The sequence below is a fragment of the Tenebrio molitor genome, chromosome 9 (genome assembly GCF_963966145.1).
Source record: "Tenebrio molitor chromosome 9, icTenMoli1.1, whole genome shotgun sequence".
Classification (NCBI taxonomy): Eukaryota; Metazoa; Arthropoda; class Insecta; order Coleoptera; family Tenebrionidae; genus Tenebrio; species Tenebrio molitor.
In genome coordinates, this window is record NC_091054.1 from 8,765,449 (window position 1) to 8,782,980 (window position 17,532).

General features: G+C 36.0%; 5 protein-coding genes and 1 long non-coding RNA gene across 6 annotated transcripts; 4 read left to right on the forward strand and 2 right to left on the reverse strand.

Moving 5' to 3' along the window:
* The first annotated feature begins 752 nt into the window (after positions 1-752).
* LOC138138974 (antitrypsin-like) lies at positions 753-2,208 on the forward strand. The gene is made up of 3 exons (XM_069059126.1): positions 753-914; positions 962-1,747; positions 1,795-2,208. The coding sequence occupies exons 1-3, from the start codon at positions 807-809 to the stop codon at positions 1,948-1,950; spliced, it is 1,050 nt and encodes a 349-aa protein (XP_068915227.1). The 5' UTR covers positions 753-806; the 3' UTR covers positions 1,951-2,208.
* Positions 2,209-2,355: 147 nt separating this feature from the next.
* LOC138138973 (antichymotrypsin-2-like) lies at positions 2,356-3,808 on the forward strand. The gene is made up of 4 exons (XM_069059125.1): positions 2,356-2,546; positions 2,594-3,379; positions 3,426-3,576; positions 3,623-3,808. Exons 1-4 carry the CDS (start codon positions 2,439-2,441, stop codon positions 3,748-3,750), a joined length of 1,173 nt encoding a protein of 390 aa, XP_068915226.1. The 5' UTR covers positions 2,356-2,438; the 3' UTR covers positions 3,751-3,808.
* A 256-nt stretch (positions 3,809-4,064) lies between these two features.
* On the forward strand, positions 4,065-5,492 carry LOC138138571 (antichymotrypsin-2-like). Its single transcript, XM_069058558.1, has 4 exons — positions 4,065-4,225; positions 4,273-5,058; positions 5,105-5,255; positions 5,304-5,492. Exons 1-4 carry the CDS (start codon positions 4,118-4,120, stop codon positions 5,426-5,428), a joined length of 1,170 nt encoding a protein of 389 aa, XP_068914659.1. The 5' UTR covers positions 4,065-4,117; the 3' UTR covers positions 5,429-5,492.
* A 185-nt stretch (positions 5,493-5,677) lies between these two features.
* Positions 5,678-7,168, forward strand: LOC138138570 (antichymotrypsin-2-like). Its single transcript, XM_069058557.1, has 4 exons — positions 5,678-5,830; positions 5,878-6,660; positions 6,710-6,860; positions 6,917-7,168. The coding sequence occupies exons 1-4, from the start codon at positions 5,714-5,716 to the stop codon at positions 7,042-7,044; spliced, it is 1,179 nt and encodes a 392-aa protein (XP_068914658.1). The 5' UTR covers positions 5,678-5,713; the 3' UTR covers positions 7,045-7,168.
* On the reverse strand, positions 7,169-7,615 carry LOC138138572 (uncharacterized). Its single transcript, XR_011162052.1, has 2 exons — positions 7,311-7,615; positions 7,169-7,258 (listed from the first exon to the last, which is right to left on the reverse strand). It is a non-coding gene; the product is annotated as an uncharacterized lncRNA (long non-coding RNA).
* Positions 7,616-10,946: 3,331 nt separating this feature from the next.
* Positions 10,947-12,456, reverse strand: LOC138138580 (cytochrome P450 4C1-like). Its single transcript, XM_069058569.1, has 6 exons — positions 12,269-12,456; positions 12,030-12,215; positions 11,914-11,980; positions 11,323-11,536; positions 11,108-11,273; positions 10,947-10,954 (listed from the first exon to the last, which is right to left on the reverse strand). Exons 1-6 carry the CDS (start codon positions 12,441-12,443, stop codon positions 10,947-10,949), a joined length of 816 nt encoding a protein of 271 aa, XP_068914670.1. The 5' UTR covers positions 12,444-12,456.
* Positions 12,457-17,532: the final 5,076 nt, after the last annotated feature.

Genomic DNA, 17,532 nt, shown 5'->3' on the forward strand with positions numbered 1-17,532 from the left:
TTTTCACGTGCTGCCAACTGAAGTGTATTAATCATGGCAATCTCGATTTTTTTATTTTCGTTCGCCCGGTACTAGGGTCAACACAAAATCAAAGATTTTTAATTATTTAAGGTGTTCTTTCTCTTTTGTCATGCATCACTTTGGTTTTGCTTAAAGACGAACTAAATGAAGGTATCTCTGGTAGTAGACAATTTACAGGAGCCATCGACAACGTGAGTCTCTCTGAAGTCTTTGTATCCATGTTGAATGCAGCTTTTATCAACTGTTGGTGAATCAAAAAGCGTTTTAAAGTTATTCGTCCCGAATCATCCTTCCGTCTTTTAAATCAAGATTCATAACGTCATCCTTTTCGAGGGCAGAGTTTTAGTACCAGAGTAGGACTCATAATCTCTTTGTTTCATCAGTAAAGACCCTTATTGACATAACAACATCTTTACAATTGTTTCAATGTTTGCCTTAAGATAATTTTTTCATAAATAAAATCAGTGCAAACACCAATCAAAGCCAATTACTTTTTGGAAATCTTAGATTATCGTCAGTTTCAAAAACAACTTTTTGGAAATCTTAGATGATTGTCAGTTTCAAAAACAAAAACCTACTGACGCAAAAAATTGATAACTATGTTGGTCGAGCACTGATAATATCTGTTTCATGTTAAAAAATAAATCCAAAACACAAGCAATCACAAAAATCAGAAGAGTTTATCAAGATTAGAACTCAATATAAATTCGTATCACATACCAATGACTGCTCCAGATGTAAGAACTTTGTCATAGAGTGAACATCAATAACAAAAGTTTTCAAATATGAAGAGTTTTCTCTTTCTCTTGCCTCTCGTCGCTTTTGCTGTAGCTGACGAGGAGCTAAGCGAGTTTATTTCCGGTAGTAAACAATTCACCGGAACCATCTACAACGTAAGTATTTTTAGAATCTTTGGTACCATACTAATTACAGGTTTTAGCAACTCTTGGTCGACAACAATGACAACATCTTGGTCAGTCCCTTCTCCGCAGAAACGGTCTTGGCTTTGACCCAATCTGGCGCCAAGGGAGACACTGGTGCTGAAATCCGAACAAGTCTTCACCTTCCCGACACCGAAGAGAAAACAGAAGCTGCCATCAAGAGCGTCCTTCCCAGTATCCAAAGCGAGTACTGCTCACTCATCACAACCAACAAGATCTACGTCGAAAATGAGTACCCCATCAAGGAAGACTTCAAGAAAGTGGCAGCTGAAGTTTACCAGGCGCAGTTTGAAAACATCGAGTTTGCCAAGAATGTAGAAGCCGCCAACGAGATCAACAAGTGGGTTGAGGAGCAAACCAACGACAGGATTCATGAGTTAATCAGCGCGGATGATCTCAACGCCTACACCAAGATTGTTCTGGTCAATGCTTTGTACTTTCAAGGCAACTGGTCCGTACCGTTTGACCCCATCTCCACCAAACCAACCAAATTCTACACCTCCAGCGAAACCGCTGTAGACGCACCAGCTATGTACAAAAAATCCGAAAAGTTCAACTATTACGATAGTGTAGAACTCGACGCTCAAGTTTTGGAGATTCCATTTGTAGGTGAAGAGGCGTCGATGACTTTTGTTCTTCCCAACAAGAAGGAGGGAATTGCTGTCCTGGAGAAGCAAATAGACAAAGTTTTGGAGACTCCAAAGTACACCAAAGAGTGGGTTCAAGTTGTATTGCCTAAGTTTAAGGTGGAGTCTACAATCGACTTCAAGCCGATCCTCGAAAAGGTGAAAGAAGGTTTTATTAGAGTCACAAATAATTTGTGTTGTTGCAGTTGGGAGTCGAGAAGGCATTTGATGTTCTAGAAGCAGATTTTAGTGGAATTGCTGGAGAAAAGGGTGAACTTGCTATTGACAAAATCTCCCAAAAGACTTTCATCGATGTGAACGAGAATGGAGTTGAAGCTGCAGCGGCCACAGAAATTGGTTAATGACAACAATAAGTTGTAACACGTTTAACAAAGGAAATTTCTGGTGGATTTTACAGCCTTGCTCCACCTGCTACCAAGTTCTTCGTTGCGGATCATCCTTTCGTCTTTTATATCAAGATTCATGATGTCATCCTCTTCGAGGGGAGAGTTTTGGTACCAGAATACGAAGCATAATTGTTTTGTTATCACCGTCAAAGATTTTTTTGTTTGTAAAAAATGAATTAAATATAATGACAATTTAAGAACCTTATACTGTCCAAAACATAATCCTATTGACGTAAAAAATTGATAATTACATTAGTCTAACACTGATAATGTGTTTTTCATTGTACAAGATAATCCCAAATGACAAGCGATTATCACAATCTACGGAAAGTCAGTAGTGTTCATTGAGATTAAATTCACTATAAATTTTTACCACACAGGTACGAATGTTCTAGTTATAATAACATTGTAATAAAGTGTACACCATAAATCAAGAATTAAGTATGAAGAGTTTTCTCTTTGTTATGTTTTGCTTCGCTTTCGCCTTGGCTGAAGATGAGCTAAGCGAATTCATTTCTGGCAGTAGACGATTCACCGGAGCAATCTACAACGTGAGTCTTTCTTAAATCTTCGTTTCCATGTTAACCGCAGCTTTTAGCAACTCTTGGTCGACAATAAGGAAAACATCTTGGTCAGTCCCTTCTCTGCAGAAACTGTCTTGGCTTTGACACAATCCGGTGCCAAAGGAGATACTGGTGGAGAAATCAGAACAAGCCTTCATCTTCCCAACACCGCAGAGAAAACGGAAGCTGCGATCAAGAGTGTCCTTCCGACTATTCAAAGCGAGCACTGCTCACTTGTGACAGCCAACAAAATTTACGTCGAAAACGAGTACCCTATCAAAGAGGACTTCAAGAGAGTGGCAAGTGATGTCTACCAGGCCCAGTTTGAGAACGTCGAGTTTGCCAAAAGTACAGACGCGGCCAACGAGATCAACAAATGGGTTGAAGAGCAAACCAACAATAAAATCCACGAGTTGGTCAGCCCTAATGATCTCGACGCCAGCACCAGGATTGTTCTCGTGAACGCGCTGTATTTCCAAGGCAACTGGAGTACTCCATTCGATCCTCGTTTGACCACCAAAGCCAAATTTTTCACCACCAGCGACACCACCGTTGACACGCCAACGATGTACAAAGAGTCAGAACAATTTAAGTATTACGAAAGTGAAGAACTAGATGCTCAGATTTTGGAAGTTCCATTCATGGGGGAAGAGGCCACGATGACCTTTGTCCTTCCTAACAAAAAGGAGGGGATTTCTATCCTTGACAAGCAAATAGACAAGGTTTTGGAGAATCCAAGATACACCAAAGAGTGGGTTCAAGTTTTGTTGCCCAAATTTAAGATCGAGTCCACAATCGATTTCAAACCAATCTTGGAAGAAGTGAGTAAGGTTTGGAGTTTTGACACAAAATCATTATTTCTTGCAGCTGGGAGTTGAGAAAGCTTTCGATATCTTCCAAGCGGATTTTAGCGGAATTGCAGGAGAAAAAGGTGAACTGGCCATTGCGAAAGTTTCTCAAAAGACCTACATTGACGTCAACGAAATTGGAGTTGAAGCTGCAGCCGCTACAGATATCAGTGAGTAGTTACTCTTGGAGTTTGCTTCTTACTGAAGAAAATTTAGGTAGCAACGAGAATTTACCACCGACTGCTGACAAATTCTTCATTGCTGATCATCCTTTCGTCTTCTATATCAAGATTCACGATGTCATCCTCTTCGAAGGCAGAGTTTTGGTTCCAGATTACGAGTGATAATTGTATTGTCATCCCCACCAAACATTTTTTGACAAAATAAAACTTTTCCATTTGCTATCATGTTTGTCTTAACCTAAATTGATAAATATAATCAAAAGAAAAACAAAGTGAAGCTAATGACATTTTAGAGACATCTAGGGCTACTATCCTAAACAGAAATCTGTTGACGCACAAAATTGATAACCATATTCGTCAAGTACTGATAATATCGGTATTTTGTTAAAAAATAAACACAAAACCAAAAAATGATTATCATGGAAAAGTCAGAAGAGTATATCAAGATCAAACTTAGTATAAATTGTGATCACAGATTTATTGCTCCAGTTGCAATAACTTTGTCGTAGAGCGAACACAAAAACCAAATATGAAGAGTCTATTTTTGCTTTTGTCATGTCTAGCTTTGGTCTTGGCTGAAGACGAGCTAAGCGTGTTCGTTTCCGGAAGTAGACAATTCACCGGAGCCATTTACAACGTGAGTCTCTCTAAACTCTTCGTTTGCATGTTAATCGCAGCTTTTAGCAACTCCTGGTCGACAACAAGGAAAATATCTTGGTCAGTCCCTTCTCTGCAGAAACCGTCTTGGCTTTGACTCAATCTGGGGCCAAGGGAGACACTGGTGGTGAAATCCGAACAAGTCTTCATCTTCCCGACACCGAAGAGGAAACGGAAACAGTCATGAAGAGCGTTCTTCCGACCATTCAAAGCGAACACTGCACGCTTGTCACAGCCAACAAGATCTACGTCGAAAACGAGTATCCCATCAAGGAAGAGTTCAAGAGAGTGGCAACTGATGTCTACCAGGCCCCGTTTGAGAACATCGAGTTTGCCAAGAATGTAGACGCCGCCAGCGAGATCAATAAATGGGTTGAGGAACAAACCAACAACAAGATCCACGAGTTGGTCAAAGCTGATGATCTTGATGCCGACACTAAGATTGTTTTGGTCAATGCTTTGTACTTCCAAGGCAACTGGTCCGTACCGTTTGACCCCATTTTGACCAAACAAGCCAAATTCTACACCTCCAGCGAAACCACTGTAGACGCCCCCACGATGTACAAAGAATCACAAGAGTTTAACTATTACGAGAGCGAAGAACTCGACGCCCAGGTTTTGGAGGTACCATTTGGTGATGAAGAGGCTACGATGACTTTTGTTCTCCCCAACAAGAAGGAAGGAATTGCCGTTCTTGAGAAGCAAATAGACAAAGTTTTGGAGACTCCAAAGTACACCAGGAAGTTTGTTCAAGTTTTCTTGCCCAAATTCAAGATCGAGTCTACAATCGATTTCGTACCAGTCTTGAAGAAGGTGAGTGAGGTTTGGAGTTTCCGCAAAAAATCATTTCTTCTTGCAGCTGGGAGTTGAGAAAGCTTTCGATATTTTCCAAGCGGATTTCAGCGGAATTGCTGGAGAAAAGGGCGAGCTAGCTATTGCCATAATCAACCAAAAGACATACATCGACGTGAACGAGGTTGGAGTTGAAGCTGCAGCCGCTACGGATATCAGTGAGTAATTATAACGTTTGATTTTGACTCTTACTGAAACAAATTTAGCTACCGACAGGGAAGGGGCCCCAGCTCCTGAGAAGTTCTTCATTGCAGATCATCCTTTCGTCTTCTACATCAAGATTCGCGATGTTGTCCTCTTCGAAGGCAGAGTCTTGGTACCAGAGCATTAAATATGTATCTTGTTTTATGATCAATCTATTTTTTTATTGTCAGAATAAAATTTTTCCACATTCAGCAAGTTTTTTCTCGTGTTGCCTGACCCAAATCTGATAAACAAAAACAACACAAAGCAGTTTAGAGCCAATAACCTCTCGTTAAGAACTTTGAGCACTGATTTTGTATATTTACTGTCTAAATAATAGTCCTGAGATAAGAACCCCTTTTGTGTGATATTCATGACACATTATAAATATCTTGTCTTCACACGGAGACAATTATTTCTTGAAGTCTTCGAGATGAGAGTGTGTGGGTTTTATTATTTGTTTTTGAGCGTGGCCTCGGCCTTGGGCCACGGCACCTCTCTCCAAGATTTTGCCACTGCAAACAATCTTTTCACCGCTACTTTGTACAAAGTAAGTTTTTTTTGCCCTCCCCACTTTTCGTCATTCTTGATCAACAGGAGCTTCTAGTCAACAACACCAAAAACATCCTGGTGAGCCCATTCTCTCTGCAAACAGTACTCGCTTTGACACACTCGGGCGCGAAGAATGCGACAGCTGAAGAAATCCGCTCCAGTTTGCATCTTCCTCCAAATCGGGAGGAAACAGAGTTGGCGGTGAAAAACGCTCTTTCTCAGGTGAATACCGAGGGTGTCGCTCTCCACACAGCGAACAAAGTTTACGTGAAGCACAATTATCCTATCAAAGATGAGTTCAAGAAGATTGCAAGGGAAGTGTACCAAGCGGACCTGGAGAATATCGATTTTGCCAAGAATGTGGAAGCCGCGAGAAAGATAAACCAGTGGGTGGCCGAGCAAACTGTGAATAAAATCCAAGATCTTGTCAGTGCTGCCAGTTTGGATGAATCCAGTAGAATAGTGCTGATAAACGCTTTGTATTTTCAAAGCAACTGGTCCTCACCTTTCGATCCAGTTTACACCAGGAAGTCCAGTTTTTACACCGGACAAGATGTGGTGGAAGTTAACACTATCAACAAGCAGGCAGAAATCTACAAGTACTACGAATGCCCAGATTTGCAAGCAAAATTTTTGGAGTTGCCGTTCCAACGCGAGGGTGCCTCCATGACCATCGTTTTGCCCAAGAACAAAGATGGACTATCAAATCTTGAAAAACAAATTGACGCAGTATTGAGCAACCCCTCATACGTGGAAGAACTGGTGGAGGTATCGATTCCAAAATTCAAAATCGAGAGTTCTGTGGATCTCAAAGAAGTATTGAAGAGGGTGAGATGGTGAAGTTTGTGTTCAATTGCACTTAACAATTGGTTTTTAGTTGGGGGTGGATTCAGCTTTCGACTCTAGCAGAGCAGACTTCAGTGGAATTGCTGGAGAGAAAGGTGAGCTCACTATTGGTGGAGTCTTGCAGAAAAGTTTTATTGACGTCAGCGAGAATGGAGTTGAAGCTGCTGCTGCCACTGTCGTTGGTTAGTTCCAAAATTCTAGTAGTTTTTTCAGTTTTGTATTTTTGTCATGTTGGCAGATATGTTAGGAGCTGGAGTTCCAATTCAACCCAAGAAGTCGTTCATTGTGGACCGTCCGTTTATTTTTTACATAAAAGTTGACGGTTTGATACTTTTCCAAGGAAGAGTCATTGTGCCACATAAATAAACACATCTGTTGTATCTTTGTTTTGATTAGAGGCTCAAGAATGTGGTATCGTGTTTTACGACTTACAATCATTCAATTAAAAAAATGTTTAAGTGATAAAGGGAAAATAAATTGCTACAACAAGTTTGGTGCAAATATTTTTTTAATTATCGATTTTTTGGACAACTGAATTGAAATAAATAAGTAATCATGTGCACTCTGACTTCCACAAATTCTGAAAAAAACAAATCGCAGTAATTAACACTAGGCAAGAGAGAAATACATACTTTTTGCTTATCCGCCAAACAACAAACACTCTTATCGCTTCCTTGCAACGAGGAATGATAAAATTCTCGACGAGCAAATATGTACTTCAGTTGCAAGTACAAGAGGATGTGGACGAAAATCAAAAATAGTGTTCTCACAATTAATTTTAATTCAGGGGGATGCATCTCTGCAAGTATGTACCAACAACGACGGTCACGTTTTTGCTACTAATGGGAATGGGCATGTTAGCCTTGTAGCAACTTTATCGGCAGTTTTTGCTTACTTGTTATGACGTACACGAACGAGTAATTTTAGATAGAAACAATTAATTATTATTTAATGATTGCTTTATTTTAATCTACATATTATAATTTAGGTTCCAACTGGATTTTTTCGTCTGTGACACATATAAAAACAACAAGAAGTTCGAATATGTAATTCGTTCTTCAGCATTTCATCTCAATGTTAAAACACGAATTTTGCAGTTGTCGTGCACGTGATCAACGTCTGATCAATCCACAGATTCCGCAACCGGACTATAGAATTAATACTGTAGTACTTAATTAATAATGTAGTTTTGTGAATAGATAGTTGTGGCAGCCAGTGACGGCTCGTTCGACGAGGCAACGGAGGCAGTGCTTGCTCAATTCAATAATATTATTATACAGGGTGACTGACGAAAAACCTTTGACGCTGTATCTTACTTATTCTTTATCCGATTTGAATAAATGACACATCAAATGAAATAGTTCGAAAAACACTTCATTATTATTCTATTCGATATTTTTTTCGACATCTATTTTTTGACAGACGATAGCCAACTTTTTTTTTTCAAATTACGCTCTATATATTTTTTTATTCGTTCTTATAAAGAATTTTCTTCTGAATATTAAATTGAAAAAAATTGGAAATCAAAAATCAAATACATAATCAAATTTATAAACAATACAAAATCTATTCTAGTTGCTCAAAATTTCACTGTCGATCCCTTCTAGAAATGCCCACATTCAGAAAAAAATTTCGGGGTTTTTCCTGACATACTCGCACTTTTTCTCAACTCTTTTTGGGTACCTGGTGGGGTCAAATAAACATTGTCTCGAAAGTTTCGAATGAATATAAAGAAATCCAATGGATTTAAATCTGGGGATCTAGCTCCAGGAGCACCCATTCATCGTTCACCAAAATGATTTAAATGATTTAAAAATACAAAATTCATGAAACACGACTCTATTGACCACTGCTAATGGTATCTCATCCAGAAGAGACAGCTTTCAATAAAAAAGGGATCCACTAGTCCCTGCTATCTCCAAAAATGCCACACCACACGTTAACACTAAATCGTCTTTAGAAATTTTCTTCCACAGCAACATTATTTTATTATTTTTTATTATCAAACTGTTTTGACAAATGAATATTCAGAGCTTACTTAGTTATTTCGAGCATTTAGAACAAACAATTTCTTGACTTTTGTTTAATGAATGGGTATAGTTCTTTACATTTTTATATTCAGAAGACAAATCTCTACAATACTGAATAAAGAAAAAGGTACAGTGCTGTTTGAAAAAAAGAAACTGAAGTTCATCTGTCAAAAACTGGATGCAATATTTTTTTTTTTAATTAGTTGGTATTGAAGTGTTTTCAAAATTATTTCATTTGATGTGTCGTTTATTCAAATCGGATAAAAAATAAGCAAGATACAGCATCAAAGGTTTTTCGTCAGTCACCCTGTATCAGTTACACATGACGTCATTGTTCCTACCGAGGTTTTGTTTATAAGGTTAAATAAATGTAAACCGTTGTTGATTGATGAAAAATCCCGATTTGACGTTACTCGTTTTCATACTTTTTAATTGTCAATAAAAACGTCATTAGTCATTACTGATATGTTTGTAAATAAATTTGTTTAAAAGTGTTGCTTTCAACATTATCGCCAATTCCTTGATTACTATTTACGTAAACAAACTAAGAACTTCAGATTAGAATAAACTTGTAGACTATTTTTTTACTTTAATTACCATATATAATTACGTATAATGATGATGATGTTTTTGGAATTGGTTGTAGTTTACAACACGCGTGTCATCACTTAACCTACATAACCTAAATTTAAACAAAACGTTCACTGCATTATGGACCAACACTCAAAAAAGCACAAGTTACTCCAAACAGATTAGTTTTTTTTAGAATCTGCGTCTCTAATAGGCCTATTATTGTATTCAATTTGGAGTCGTTTATGGCTATCTCTTAAAGCACTCGTAGTTTAATAGATCTCTAAGAAAAAATTTTATCAATATTTCAGTGTATTATTGTCATTTACACCAAAAAACTTCCAATATTAATGTTCAAACTCTACTTTTTAACATCTGTTGCAGATGTAGTTGCATCTGTTACCTTGAATTACCAATTAATACAAAATTCTCTAGAATTTGAAAATTTAAATTTTTAATTTGAAAATTAAAACAAGGGTGCAAATTCTAAAAAATAACATAAAAAACTCGTTTTATAAGGGCATTGGCGCACTCGTCCCATACAAAACTCCCCTACGGGTCGTTTTCTACACTTGGGACTCGTGCGCTAAATCAACCCTTATAAAACTCGTTCTTTAATATACTATTAACGCACTAGTAATCTTAGAATGTAAACACTTTCATATTAAGATTGACAATCAAAAACTGAAAAGCATATTATAAAATAGTGTATTAAAAGACAAGTTTCATAAGACCAGTCTTAAAGCACGAATTCATGACTAAAAAACGAGTGGCGTAGCCACGAGTTATTTTAAAGAATGAGTGCTTCAAGGTCTTATGAAACGAGTTTTTTATACTATTTTTTGTAATTTGCCCTTTTTAAGCCGTTTTTAAACAAAAATGTTTACTTTCCTCGATTTAGGGATTTTTGTGGTGGTTGGTAATGTCTTAATTTTAAAAGTGAAAATTTGATCAAGTCTTCAAAGTCGCCTTTTGTTTTATCCGAATTCTGTCACAAAACACGAATATGGAAGATAATCTTTCATGTACGCCCGCTGAAATACGTGAAATTGCCAAAAATAGGGTCGCGAATTTGTTGCCTGATAAATCCTGATAAATAATTCTTTGCACATTTTGTAATTTAAACTGACACGCATGACGGATCAAGCTTTGCCAACCTAAAAATTTTCGTAAAATGTTCCGTGAAATAATGGCTATAAGGACATCCCAGATGACGACGTCGCGTTCGTTAATATGTCTATTAGAGAATCAAAATGGAGGCAAATTACAAAAAGTATAAAAATCTTTTATTGTTTCAATTACAAGTTTTTTGAGAAAAGAAACCAGCAACTTCATATTGGAAAATGTTTTATTTTACTCCTCACCAATTACAACAGCAGAAATTAAAATCGTTGGGATCTAACTTCTAATTGGATTTTTTGACCTCCGACACATTTCGTTGCAACATCAAGTTTCAATTTGATGTCAGAAATAGAAGTGTGTGTTGTAGCAACGACTCTGTAGTGGCGTAAGAGCGTCGATAAAACAGTTTTCATTGCCAACATGGCGTACCTGATACCTATTAAAAAAGTAGTTTTATCTGTAATTCTGATTTTATTAGAATGCAGTTTCGGGGACCGCCACTGAAAGGCAAAAACGCATAAGGGTGTCTCTTTGACACTTCTTCTGTTAGAAATCTGTCAGGGTTGAAAGTCAAAGGGTCAAACCAGAAGTCCGAGTCTCGGTGGAGGTGAAGAATAGGAATCGCTACAGTTGTACCTCGAGGGAGGACATAATTCTCTGGTGAAAACTTGAGTCAACGAGAATTTTTAAACTAGGATCTGGCATACCTAGAGCAACATCGTTCGTTACAAATCTCCCAATGACTGAGGCTGCGGGAAATAGTCTTAAAGACTCTTTAATAAACCGTTCTAAGTACGTCATCTCTTGCAAGTCTGCGAGTGTAGGGCTTCGGTCGTCTTTCAAAATTGATATAATTTCATCATAGACTTTGTTCTGAAAGAAACGAATAAAATTTAATGGTTTGGTTTAATTTGGGGCTAACCTGTATGTCCTGATGCATTGCTAACATCATTAACACGTAACATAGTGTCTGCGCCGTTGCGTCACTTCCCGCAACTATAATTGTCCGACTTTCTTCAATAGTTTCTTCATCACTCCATTTGCCATCTTGATCTGTCAGTTTTAGTAAATAATCTAAGAAGATTTTCCCTTGTGGTACACCTTCATTGTTTACAGAAAGTTGAACCTTTTCACGCCTTTTTGTTTCAAGAATCTGACAATTTTCTTATGGAATGACATTTTATAGATACCTTTGCCCTTACCTGTTTCACATAGTTTTGCATTTTTTGTGAAATTAATTGCACTTCTCTACAATATGACGACAACTTCCAGATGAAATTTAGGTGAAGAAATACATTAAAGAAGCGCATCGTCCCCAATTCTGATGCTCTAAAAAGTGAATTCAACCATAAACGATAAGATAAATTCTCATTTGTTCATTGGTTATAGACATAAAAGAAAAACAAAACACAATTCAGAAGGTCGAAGCGAGCAAAATACAGCAAAGAATTTAAATGAGCTTTTACACGAATTACAATTATTATTGTAAATTTAAATTTTGACTTTTTATTACCTCGAGATCCACAGCATGTACTGACTACCTTCGTCCATAGCGTTAACTTTGGTGCCCATGGTCGTATCTACGATAAATAGATTTAGATATATCTTACACGATTTTGATAATCTCACCACACACGATATCTAAAGTACATTGTGAAAAAATAGGATACAAATCGACGCATCCCTTTCCAACCGTTCCTTTTAATTTTTCGACCAGAATGTTCGAATAGTGCCCAAAAGTACTCACAAAACTATTCAAAATTTGTTGGTTGAAAGTCGGTCCGATAAGTTTCCGATGCTTTTTCCATTGATTGACTGACAATCAATTAAATACATAAATCATAAATAATCCAAGTCATTCTACCGACCTGGTAACGTAATGAGTCCATTGCCGAAAATGTCACAGAAATATTTATAATGTTGTGGCTTTTCTGGACACTGATTCAGTACTATTTCTATGTCTCGAGGTTGTGTGACTACGACGAAAAGTTTGGGACCCAACCAAAATTTAAAAGTGGGTTTGTAGCGTCCAATGTAGCGCATACCATTTTCCAAAATTTCTAAAGCAGAAGATTCGTCAACGATTTGAAAGAAACTCATCTGGATACAGTACCTTGAGTTCCACAGAAAAATACGTGAGCACTACCTAATATTGGAGGTGATAGAGGACCAGGGATTTTCGCAGCATAATGGTAAAGGTGACGCCTATTCCACCAATAAAGCACTATAAAGTATGAACATAAAGATACACAACACGTTATTGAGATATTTGTAAAAGTGAAAATTTCATTCAAATTCATTTTTCAGGAATGACTTATTATCACCACCACTTTATTTCTCAAAGTGCTGTTGGCTTCAATAAGCGTGCCTTATAAAATACATACGTCCATGACTCGTGGGACCCAAGTTCAACTACTTTGGTTTGCGAATTTTAATTTCTAATCTAACTGAAGCATCTCTATAATGTTTCAGAAATTACTCTACAAGGTCCCTGAATTAAAAAATAATCAATGATCAGTGGCTTCTCCTGTCCAAATACCATCACAGGAACAAGGAACAACAAATTTTAAATTTTAAAATGGTAAATTCTATTAATTTTAATTTTTCACAAAATTTGGAAGATGACATATGTATCTTTCATTTTGCAATTTTGCAGGTACCGCATATTCATACATATTTTTTTGTAACCGTTAGAATTCCTCTAACGACATTGGCACAGCGTTCGTTCTCCACATTGAATTCCATAAAAATTTATGTTTGCAATACCATAGATCAGAGTCGTTTTAGAAATGTATTTCTTATATTTATCAACAAAGATTATGTGAAAACGCTCTCTGAAGAAAAAAGTTTAAGGTCGCTTTCTTCCCAAATTAAAAAATCGCCGAATACCACTCGCTGATTTCAAACTATAATTCTGAAAATTCTTTTACACTAGATTTCGTTTCATTGAAATGAACATTTTTTTTAGTTTTATTTAATGCTTTTATTTGATAAACTGGCTCTATTGAATGCGACATAACACCGAATATTACTTTTTTGTATCGAAACAAGAAAAATTTTGTTGAATTTAATTTTTAAGATACATATTTGATTATGTAATTGTTTAAGAATTTTATTTTGTTCTTCTCTGTATGTTTGAACTTGTTCTAATTTTCACCTATACCGTTTCAGAAACCACCACTGAAGGATAAACAAGTGTAAAAGTGTCCCACTGATCCTTGGCCCTGCAAAGATTTTAATGCCGGTTTTTCATGTTCGTTTGCGTAAACAAACTGGAAGTTTCAGATTAAACCCACCTCATTATTTGATTAGATGGTTTTTTGCTTTAATCAACACTAGTTATGCTGCGTACATCAAAATCTTCAAGCAAACTTCTAATTGGATCCTTGTTTTTCGATCCACTTCACGGCTACGTCTAATTTAATATGGTATAGCAACTATTTTGTAATGTCACAAACTTGTAAAAAGTTTAATCTTATAGCAATAATTCGACCAACAAATCAAAATAGAAATATCTATATTTTTATATTGAGTAAGCAAAGTAAGCAAAGGGAGCCCGTAGATAGTTGCTTCGAGAATAGGAATCGTTATTTTTTTTGGCTCTAAATTTTAGGTTAGCTGTCAACATGCTCCAATTAATCTACGCTTTAAAAAAGCACAACAATTGACGGTTTCCCAGCCCAGGATTTCATTTGAACGCGCGATATACAAGATTATTTACGAGTAATAATGGACCCGACAGAATATAAAATGCAACCCAAACTACATTTCCGAAAAAAGCTGTCTACTGAAATTAAAATGTCCGGCTTTTTTTGAAAATATATTGTGGGTTGCATTTTTTATTCTGTCGGGCCCATTATTACTCGTGAATAACCCTTGTATACCGTGCCTTCAAATAAATTAGGACAAAAGCATCGAAAACCTGTAGCATTACAACATTATCACGTATTATTACAATCTTCAGTTATACGGTTTTAGGAACCCAACTGAAGAGTAAATATGTTTAATGATGTGGCTTTGATCATTATCGTCAATTTTTTGTTGGCTATTTATGCAAACAAACTAAACATTAATCAAAAGAAAGTAATTACAGACTGATTCACATAACATTCCGACCCTAACGAAATTTAAATGCAGCCAGTAATACGTTATCCAGTTATAACTTGATACTTTTATTTACTCTGAAATCTGGACACTCCTGGCATTTTAGACAATCACTTGACAATTCTTTTTTGTATAATTCTAAAATATTATTGTTAATTAAAATGTGCTTCAGTGACGAAAAGATCGATATTATATTGATATATGATGACGATTGATGAGTCAGTTTCTTAAATTTAAAAAAAACTGTCAATTACTGCCACTTTTAATTTTTTATAATTGAGACTTTTGTAAGGGATGTCCAAACCACACAAAAATTTTAAATTATTCATGATTTTGGATCAAGTTATGAATGAAAAACGTATTACTGGTTGTATTTATAAATAAATTTCGTCAGGGTCGGAAAGTTATGTGAATCAGTCTGTATTTGCTTAGATGATGGTTTATTTTAAGCGACGTTAATTATAATTCTATAAATTAAAATTATTATCTTCTAACAGAATTCTCTCTAACGGTCGGCACATTTCGTTGCTATGTCAAATATCAATTTGATGCCATAAATAGAAGTGTGTCGCATAGCAACCACTCTGCAGTGACGCAAAGCTGTGGAAAACAAATACATAGCTAACTAGTATGGATATAGTGGAATATTTTGAGAAGTGGGTTAGGAGCATTTAAATTTTTTCTATTATCACTTGTACTTACATGAGTGCTTCGAAATTATCAATTTGTAATAGGAAAGTTGATTAGCAACTACGAGTGTCATTTTTTGACGTTTTAATTTCCCGAGGCGTAGCAAAGAGAAATTTGTCAAAAAATGATACGAGTGTTGCGTTTTAATCAACTTGAGTATTACAACAAATTATTTCAGAAGCACGAAGGTAATTCGGTAAGATTATTTCATGAATAAAATCCTTTAAAATGGTTGCAAGTTTCTTGTCGGAAGTTGACGATTCACGTTGACATTTGACATAAACAGTGTTGCCGTGAAAATTAAAAATAAAAACATTTGAAAAAGGAACATAAAGGATTATCGAATTATCATATCTATTAAGAGCCGTTTTGATTTCCGGAAATTATTTCGACCTGTCGAGTTCTTTTTGCGTTCGTGGTGATTACGGTAAAAGAACGAGACAGGGAGAAATAATAATTTCTGGAAATCAAAACAGCTCGAAATAGATTCAGCCAGAAAATCGCATAAATAAAATTATTTATTCGGAATCGTATTGTAATATGCACATTCCTAACCTTATACGAGAGCGGAAAGTTAACCATTCCTTTTTATCTTTACTTCCCTCTCTTGGTCAGTAATAGGCCACTTTCCGCCCTGTTATGACGTTTTTCCAGTGGCGTACACGAATTGTCGAAAAACGGTAGAAATGAATTTGCATCAAATTAATTGTTTATTTGCTAAAAATGTAATGATTCCGAATAAAATAGTATACAAACCTCGGTGGGAAGGTGTTTCCTTTCTGTCTCGAGCATTAGTTCACCTCGGCTACGCCTTGGTAAACTATCTTAGCTCTCGACAGGAATGAAACACTTTCCACAGCGGTATGTAATCTACTCTTATAAGTGTGTATTGATAAATGAATGGCCGCGTGATATGATTTTTGAAAATCTCTCTAGAGTGATTTCCGGAAATCAGTGTGTTGTGTGATGTCTATGGTGATTTCCACTAAATCATCGTCTTATTGGTTGCTAAAGTAAAAATTACAAAATTTGATTGGTTACAATTTTATAAATGCGATTTTCATTAGGGTATTAAGGGGACTATTTCCCGAACAATATTTACCCAAATATAAGGCATTCACGATCTTTTTGGGACCGAGTTGGCTATGACCATCTAGTGATTTTATTGGCAATACCTCGGTGATACCTAAATTCCCTAAAGGAAACTGACACTTTTTGTGTTAGGTTAGGTTGTTTTCAGTTTAGGGTTATATTTTCTGAATAGGTACATTGTTGCCGGATCTCTTAATTCTGGTTTGTCTTTTTTAAATTAAATCGTTGAATAGAAATTTTTTATCGTAATAAAATTATTTTGGCAATTTTGACAGTTCCTTTGGTGGAAATTGAAATTATTTTTACACACTTAATAAATCATTTAGTTTCTTACGAATATTAAAATAATAAATCTGGCAATGCGGTGGCAAGAAAATGTCGAACAGACACTGCCAGGAAAAAAAATTGCATCCGTTGCATCACTGATGCCCAGTTGCACCACACTATTTAATATTACTTAAAAGGTTATTAATTTTTAACATTGTTTAAAATTTCATTTTACGTTGCACCGCACCTTAATAGTTATTTATTTAACGAGTTCGTGTGTAATTTTGGCTTTTTTTGGCATGAGTGGACCAGTTTAAAACTCGAGTGAAACGAGAGTTTTAAAGGTCCACGAGTGCCAAAAAAAGCCAAAATTACACAAAAACGAGTTGAATACAACGTTTTTTTGCTCGACGAGCCCCTTAAAGGCTCCAAATCGCTAAAAATCTTTAAAATTAGCTTGACGTTTCGTTTTGACAAGTTGTCAAATTTATCAAAATCCGTTCACACAGGAGAAAATTCTCAAATTCTGACAGTGTCGAACAAAAAAAACAATTTAATTATTATTAAATTTAAATAGCCAAATTTGGTTATTTAAATTAGTATTAAAATATAAGTTGACGTATATGACAGTATAATAAATTACGTAAATCTAATTTATCCACAATGAATTTATTAGTTGATGAGGTTGATATATTTGAAGATGATTTCGACATATTACAAATTATCGATATCGGATTTCCTCGTTTGTGCTGTGTTAGATCCGCTCATTTTCACGATATGGATGAATTTACATTCTATAGAAGATTTCGATTAACGAAACAAACATGTTTAAATTTATTTAGTTCCTCCTCCTGTTTTATAATGTTCTCGTCTTTCGACAGCCGCAATTTTTCTTGTAGTTTAGACTACGTTAAGGAAAAGTCTTCGAAGAGTTTCTTGAGTCTTGAGAAGAATTCAATTTTGAATCCCCTAATGGTAA

Excerpts from the sequence above, each read along its gene's own strand:
- LOC138138974 (XM_069059126.1), top strand. The coding sequence starts at position 807 with ATGAAGAGTTTTCTCTTTCTCTTGCCTCTCGTCGCTTTTGCTGTAGCT. Across the intron at positions 915-961 it reads TCACCGGAACCATCTACAAC|CAACTCTTGGTCGACAACAA; the intron begins GTAAGTATTTTT and ends TACAGGTTTTAG. Across the intron at positions 1,748-1,794 it reads TCAAGCCGATCCTCGAAAAG|TTGGGAGTCGAGAAGGCATT; the intron begins GTGAAAGAAGGT and ends GTGTTGTTGCAG.
- LOC138138973 (XM_069059125.1), top strand. The coding sequence starts at position 2,439 with ATGAAGAGTTTTCTCTTTGTTATGTTTTGCTTCGCTTTCGCCTTGGCT. Across the intron at positions 3,380-3,425 it reads TCAAACCAATCTTGGAAGAA|CTGGGAGTTGAGAAAGCTTT; the intron begins GTGAGTAAGGTT and ends TATTTCTTGCAG. Across the intron at positions 3,577-3,622 it reads TGCAGCCGCTACAGATATCA|GTAGCAACGAGAATTTACCA; the intron begins GTGAGTAGTTAC and ends AAGAAAATTTAG.
- LOC138138571 (XM_069058558.1), top strand. The coding sequence starts at position 4,118 with ATGAAGAGTCTATTTTTGCTTTTGTCATGTCTAGCTTTGGTCTTGGCT. Across the intron at positions 4,226-4,272 it reads TCACCGGAGCCATTTACAAC|CAACTCCTGGTCGACAACAA; the intron begins GTGAGTCTCTCT and ends CGCAGCTTTTAG. Across the intron at positions 5,256-5,303 it reads TGCAGCCGCTACGGATATCA|CTACCGACAGGGAAGGGGCC; the intron begins GTGAGTAATTAT and ends AAACAAATTTAG.
- LOC138138570 (XM_069058557.1), top strand. The coding sequence starts at position 5,714 with ATGAGAGTGTGTGGGTTTTATTATTTGTTTTTGAGCGTGGCCTCGGCC. Across the intron at positions 5,831-5,877 it reads TCACCGCTACTTTGTACAAA|GAGCTTCTAGTCAACAACAC; the intron begins GTAAGTTTTTTT and ends CTTGATCAACAG. Across the intron at positions 6,661-6,709 it reads TCAAAGAAGTATTGAAGAGG|TTGGGGGTGGATTCAGCTTT; the intron begins GTGAGATGGTGA and ends ATTGGTTTTTAG.
- LOC138138580 (XM_069058569.1), bottom strand. The coding sequence starts at position 12,443 with ATGCGCTACATTGGACGCTACAAACCCACTTTTAAATTTTGGTTGGGT. Across the intron at positions 12,216-12,268 it reads TGGACTCATTACGTTACCAG|TCAATCAATGGAAAAAGCAT; the intron begins GTCGGTAGAATG and ends ATTGATTGTCAG. Across the intron at positions 11,537-11,913 it reads TACATGCTGTGGATCTCGAG|GCGTGAAAAGGTTCAACTTT; the intron begins GTAATAAAAAGT and ends TGAAACAAAAAG.